Source organism: Mus caroli, chromosome 19 (assembly GCF_900094665.2).
Source record: "Mus caroli chromosome 19, CAROLI_EIJ_v1.1, whole genome shotgun sequence".
Classification (NCBI taxonomy): domain Eukaryota; kingdom Metazoa; phylum Chordata; class Mammalia; order Rodentia; family Muridae; genus Mus; species Mus caroli.
The window spans coordinates 6,281,117-6,288,167 of NC_034588.1; the positions used below are offsets into that span (position 1 = coordinate 6,281,117).

Genomic DNA, 7,051 nt, shown 5'->3' on the forward strand with positions numbered 1-7,051 from the left:
AGAAATCTGCCTGCCTCTGCCTCCCAAATGCTGGGATCAAAGGCGTGCGCCACCACTGCCCGGCCAGTGTATTTTTCTAGCTTACACACACACACATTTTTTTTTTTTTTTAAAGTAAAAGATGTGACAATGTGACAATATTTGGATGTATGGCTTATGTTACACAGGAGGCTTAAGCAGAAGGCTTATTCATGAATTCAATGTTAGCTAGTGTTATATAGTGAATTCTAAGGATACTTGAGGCTACACAGTAAGACCATGTCTCTTATATTTTTGGTTGTGAGCCTAGCCTTTAAAGGCTGAGCCATCTCTCTAGCACAAGACCATGTTTCAAAAAAATTAGATAAAATATTAAAAGAGGGCTGGTGAGATGGCTCAGCGGTTAAGAGCACTGACAACTCTTCCAGAGGTCATGAGTTCAAATCCCAGCAACCACATGGTGGCTCACAACCATCCATAATGAGAAACAAACAAACAAACAAACAAACAATACCTATGGGCCAGAGTGAGCGGGGCCAGAGCGAGCAGTGGGTGGGAGGGGGAGGCCAGAGCAAGAGGGAGAAGGGAAGGGGGAAAATAATAATAATAATAATAATAATAATAATAATAAAAGTTGTGGGAAGGTGAGCAGGATTTTTGACATGTATATCACTGAAGTGTGATATTCTTACCATTTGTTTCATATTATCAGGTGTTTATATTGAAGATTTATTTATTTATTTATTTATTCTGTTTATTTGTTCATGTATACATGTATGTGTGTGTTCATGTGTCACTGCACTCATGTGGAAGTTAGAGGAAAACTTTACGGACTCATTTCTCTCCTACATTTGTCAGTTCTGAAGATCAATGACAGGTTGTCAGGCTTGGTAGCAAGTGCCCTTACCTGCTGGGCCATCTTGCCAGCCCATTATTTGTTTAGTACGCATCCAGGCTGGTACTAAACTTGTGATCATCCTGCTTTGGCCTCCCAAGTACTATGGTTACCAGTATGCCCTGCCATGCCCAACTTTCCTGATTAATTTTTAAAACCTTTAAGTTTAATTAAAAATGATTTTTAGCTGGAGCTGTAACTCAGGTGGTATGGTGCTTCCCCGGCAGGCTTGTAACCCTTAGTGGAGAAAAGGCCAGGGCAGGCATCGACTCCAGGCTCCCTCCCGGATCTCTTGTTCTCTATTGTCTTCAGTGGGGACAGGTGTGGTCATATGGCATGGCTATCCTTTCAGTCATGATTACAGGGTTGCACTGGGATGTGACCACAGTATGAGTCATCATGAGATATTCTGGATGCGATCTGCGGTCATCTTTGTCCACTAAAAGAAGCTCAGGCACCGAGATGCAGGCATGGACATTGGCACTCTTGGGCTGGGGGCTTGTCAGATCTTGCTCGCTCTGGTTTCTGGAATGGGAGAAAGTTTTGGAGGGAGAGAGAAGCTGTGGAAAGCAATCCCTGCCTCCTCCCCCCCTCCCCCCCAGGGCCTGGAAATCCTGCTGCAAGGCCTGGAATTTCGACTTCCTGTTTGGCCTGGCTGTTGTTCCCCCACATTTTTGGCCCTGACACATCCTCTTCCTCCCCCTCTCAGGATGTTTCCTCATCTGCAAAATGAGGGGGTTGTATTAGATCGTATCTCAGGCCCCTTTACGTTTGAAAAAGTGATGATCCTGCCTCCTAGACACTTCCTTACTTTCCCAGCAGGCCTTTTGATTGACAGAAGAGGAGGGAGAATGTACGTTCTATCTATAGCTCTAGCTCAAAACAGAGTGATCTAGCCCAACAGAGAGTGATCCAGCCCAGGAACTCAGTGGTATTGAGGTTGAAAAACACTGTTTAGAGAAGGAGAGACAGAGGAGGTGGAAGGACTTGAAAGACAGGTGTGTAAATGCTCTATAGGTAGTGGATAAATGGCAGTGAAAGAACAAGAATGAAAGAGGAAGAAGATGGACGTGTGGCCAGTGTTTATAAGGGAGAGACTAGGAGCTGCTGGCACAGGATGGATGTGTTGGCAATGTGCTTACAGCTTGGGTGAATAGATTTTAAGCTGCTGACCTCAGTATAAACCAGTGCTGAGAGGTGCTGCAGTTTGGATGCTGAATGCTCCCTGAGAAAAGGTTTATGTGTTAAAGGCTTGTTCCCCAGGGTACCATTGGGAGGTGGTAGAACCTTTAGGAGGTTATTAGGGGTGTGCCCTTTGAAAGGATTGTGGGGCCTCAGCTAATACCTCTTTCTCTGCTTCCTGGCCACGGGGTGAACTGTTCTGCTTCAGTCTCCTGTAGTTGTAACTGGCCTGGCAGAAATGAAGTTATTCTAAGGTATCACTGTATCTCTCAGTCTAACCAGCAAACTACTGAAATAGTGGGCTCCAAAGAAATGGGAATTTTCCCGGAATTCTCAAGATGGGCAGAGGAAAAGGTACCACCAGCCAGAGGGGGAGCTTGTCTTCCAGAAAGAGATTTCATTCAGTTCTAACAGCTTGTCAGGAAGAGACTAAAACCCAAATAAAGATGGGTTCTTGGTGGGCGGGCTCACAACTTGACAGGAACTGCCTAGATGTGCTTGTCTTTGGCCCTCTATCTAAACTTTGATCTCACTTCTAGACTCTGAAGATGGGGTTGGAAGCAGAGGTTGCTGGGTCTCTCTGTCCTTCTTCCCACATGGAATGATCTCCACTCTCTGCTTTCCACTTTTAATCTGACTCTTTCAATTGGCTTATTGAGGATCAGTGGCTGTACCTGACACAGCCTATGAACCCCCAGTTCTATAACAGCCACCTGGCTTCATCAAAGGCCCAGTGGAATGGGGTGTGTCAGATCTTGGATTATGTTCTCCAAAACACATGGTTTTAGATAAGTATTTCTCCTTATAAAAGAATTATCCTGTTATTTCATTATAGTAACAGAAATCTGACCACATAAAGAGACTGATGGCACACCCTCCCCCAATCTCCCGATTCACTATGGAAGAGCCACACCCTGTGAGGGACCTGTCCTCTGGAATTAGGAAGGAGTGGCTGTTAATGTCACATGACGTATGAGGATCACACACTGGGTGGTCCAGTGACTCAGACAATCACTTCCCTATGAGCTCTATCATGAGGCAGTTACGCTTTCTCTTGGTTTTCACTAAAATGACAATCCAGTTTGATTCCTAGAGTCAGATAAAAGAAGATGAAGAGAAATAAGAACTGTATTGTGCCTGTAACTCCAGCTACTCAGGATGCCTGAGAGACGAGGCTTGAAATAGGAGGCTAGCCCAGGCAACTTAGTGAATGAGACCTCGTCTACAAAGGGATGGGGAGGTAGCTCAATGGTAGAGTACATGAATAGTGTATGCAATGCCCTGGGTTCAGCGTCCAGTGGGTGTGAGTGCCTGTACAGGCCAGAAGAAGGTGTTGGAGCTCCCTAACCTGGAGTTACAGGCAGTTGTGAATGGCCTGACTTGGATGCTAGGAGCCCAGTTCAGGTCCTCTGGAAGAGCAAGAAGCAGGTTTAGCTTCTGAGCTGGCTCTCCAGCCCTGAATGTGATTTCTTAATGGCTAAGGCTAGAGGTGACTGCTCTCTTCCTGGCTCCTCACCTTCATCTGCTATTTGGATGTTCTCTAGAACACATTGTTCTCTTCTGGTCTTGGGCTTGTACAGGGCACCCAAAGGACACATACTGACTTCTTACAGCTTCCGTTCAGTCTTTGCTGAATGGAAACCACACAAGGAGGTACGTCCAAACCCAAACATAACGAACAATAGGAATTTCCAATGCTTTCTACTAGGCGCAGATTTCTACCGTTTCGAGGTTCTGCTGGGCTGGGGTGGTGGGGAGGCCTTTTCCAGCCTGCGTAGACTGAACAGGATGGAGAGATTCGAATAGTGTTTGGAATAATAATAATAATAATAAAATATCTCCGTTGTTTTACAGGGCTGTAGCAGTGGCCAGAAAGAAAACTGTCCCCACGGAGGTTGTTTTTGTGATTGTCCTCTGGAGCATTGTTCTAAACAAGGGAAATCACATCTTGCCAAAGGAAACAAACACCTGCAGTTAAAGGGATGCCTTCTTTGAGGCGGCTTTTTGGAGCAAACACAGTTGTAGCTACAGCCGCTTCTGGATAGAGGCTATAGCAGAAGTTTGACGGGAGCTTTCTTTGCTTGCAAGGGATGGGATGTGGGCTTATTTTAGTAACTAGGGTGGGCTTTGGCAGCTGTGGGTATAGGCGACTCTCTTCTTACCCACCCAATAAACTTTTGTCATGCATTGTTTGTTCTGTGATCACCTTGATGGGTTTTGCGTACTTATTTGTATTTTGAGATGGTCTCAAAATAATGAAACTCAAGCTGGCTTCAAATTTACAATCCTCCTGCCTCAGTTTAGGGAGTGCTGGGATTATAGGTATATACCACCACACCCTGTTGGCTCAATAGGGGTCTGTTCTGTTTCTGTCCTTGGCTTGCTCACATTCCTGGGAGGGTTGGTCATCACCACACAATGTTCTTGTCACATTTTCTTCAGTTTTCAGAGGCAGCACATGACAGCTTGTCCACATGACTGAGGAGCCAGGCAGAATTTCCACTCGTCTCTCTCTTTTTTGTTTCCTCTTTTCTCTCTCTCTCTCTTTCCTTCATTCCCTTCTCTTTCTCCTGACTAATCTAAAGCAGGTAGAATAGAACTTCAGCCACCAGTCATTATGTTGCTCTAGACCTAGGATTCTCCAACCCATCCTGACACTGGTGGTGCCCTGGACAAAGTACAGTCTGAAATTCTGTACTCTGATGGCAGGCATTCAAAGATCTCTTTAAAAAATTATCTGGTTAATATTTAACATACATCCACAAAGAAAAAAATAATCAAGGCTTAAAACTTACCAGGCATGAAATGAATAAATTTCAGAACGATTTGTAGTTTAGGAAGAATCTGGCTCTGTGACCTGATTTCATCTTCATTAGAAAGAAGAAGGTGGGCCCACAGGGCTTGATGCATGCCACGCTCTCTGGAATTTTGCTTATACCTAGCTGCCTACGCTGCGTCTGAATTCCTAAGCATACTGGTTTACATGTTGGGTCATTTTGGGGAGGGGAGCAGGGGGGCTCCAGTATTCTCTCTGGGGCCACTTGGTTATTGATGTGGTCTTGTCTAGAATCAGAGAGATGGAATAAAAAGAGTCTCAAGCCCTGTAATGGAATTGCTATCTTAATTTTCATATTGGTACAGCTTTAGTGGTAGTTCTCAACCTGTGAGTTACAACCCCCTTGGAGGTCACATTAGATAGCCTGCATATCAGATATTTACATTATGATTCATAACAGTAGTAAATTATGGTTATGAAGTAGCAATGGAAATAGTTTTATGGCTGGGGGTGGGGGCAGTCACCACAGCATAAGGATCTGTATTAAGGACCACAGCATTAGGAAGGTGAAGAACCACCCACCACCTTGGAGGCTCAGAGGTTTTGTGCTATAGACCCGTATGTGGACTGGGTTTTCCTTTTGTGTGCCTGCCTCTGTTTTTGTTGTTTGTTTGTTTTAAATTTCAGGGTCTTCTATATCTCAGGCGCCTGGTATTTACAACGTAAGAGAAGATGACCTTGGGTTTCCCATCCTCCTGTCTCCACCTCCCAAGTGCTGGAATCACAAGGGTGCACAGGGGCTTTATACAGGCTAGAAGAGTGCTTTACCATCAAGCTGCATCCAGGGCCCCTTAAGTGCTGATCCTTGAAGGGATCTTAAGATGATCCAATTTAGCAAATCAAAATTTAGGATGCCTCATTGAATGGGACCTTTAGGTGAGTTCACCATGAGGTGTTGGTGTGTCTTGAATACTTCGTGGGCAGTGAAGGATGGAAATGGGTTTACCAGGGAATTCTGGGAAGGGCAGTGGATCAGGAGCTGCTTATGCAAAGGGATGGAGGTGTGAATAGAATGAGTTTTGTTCTGGCTTCAGATATTAATATGTAAGTTTCATTGCAACTTACCTAGCTTAACTTGGGACAGTAAGGGGTGTCGGGACCCCAAGCCAAAGGCAGGTGGGGCAGCAGGATCTGAAGCAGAGCAGGAAACAGGGTTGTTCATGAGAGCCCTGCTCCTCTCCCAGGAGACTGGGAGCAGGGAAGGACTCTAAGGATCCCCTTAATCTACCTCCCAGCACTGGGATCACAGGCCTGCTGCCTCTTCATTCATTCATTCATTCATTCATTCATCCTTGTGTGAGTGCTGGGGTCCTGAGCTTGGGTTCACATGCTGGAACAACAAGCACTTCACCCACCGAGCCAGGCCATTCCTCTTTTTTCTTTTTTTCTCTTTCTTTTTCTTTTTCTTTTTCTTTTTCTTTTTCTTTTTCTTTTTCTTTCCTTTCCTCAGTCTCTCAAGTGCTGAGCCACCAAGTCTTAGCAGTTCACATCTTGATCTAAAGCCAGTAAGATCTGTGTGTGTGTAAAGCCATTAACTTTGTGGTAATAGGTTAGACAACTGTAGGAAACAAATTCGCAGATCACTTGCAATAATCCAGGCAACATGCTGAAGGCTTAGTGCAGGCAGTGGACTGAATTCTATGTTAAACTGGACTCAGAGACTGAAATGGAAACCTAAGGTTAGAAGGCCAGGAGAATTCAGCACCCCACAGTTCTTTCTCCTCCCCCGAGATCTATCTACTCCTCACCCCTATTTCTTTCAGGGTGCCCCTGACCACATTTCTGTCCTACCGTTGACAGAGTATCTGCTTTCCTGATAGGACTCCTCTAGAAGGACTCCCCCACCCCTGGAAGTGCTGCAGTGGAATGATGCTTTGTAGTCTACAGGGTGCTTGCATGCTACCGGCCCAGGGCTTCAGGTACTTTGTAAAAGTCTTAGCAAGGCTTGTGTGCTGGGCTGGGCACCTGTTTCCTGGCCAGGGAGGCGAATCCAAAGTTTCTAGCTCCAGTTTATCAATCCTGAAGCTGGCTACTGTGCTTGCTTAGTTGAATCTAGCTACTGGTGACTCTAATCTCACATTCTCATAAGCCTGTTGATCTATTCAGTAAGCCCTTGGGAGGACCGTCCCCTAATTACAGGTTTCAGAGTACATCGTTTG

The 7,051-nt window shown here is 45.3% G+C and overlaps 1 protein-coding gene across 2 annotated transcripts in view; it reads left to right on the plus strand.

The window, feature by feature from the left end:
* The window catches only part of Ahnak (AHNAK nucleoprotein), an 86,517-nt gene extending 82,269 nt beyond the window's left edge, over positions 1-4,248 (plus strand). For both annotated transcript variants that reach the window (XM_029472476.1, XM_021151887.2), the window contains one exon: positions 3,911-4,248. In XM_029472476.1, coding sequence (XP_029328336.1) covers positions 3,911-3,918 — 8 coding nt within the window. In that variant the 3' untranslated portion in view covers positions 3,919-4,248. The remainder of the gene's footprint in view (positions 1-3,910) is intronic.
* Positions 4,249-7,051: the final 2,803 nt, after the last annotated feature.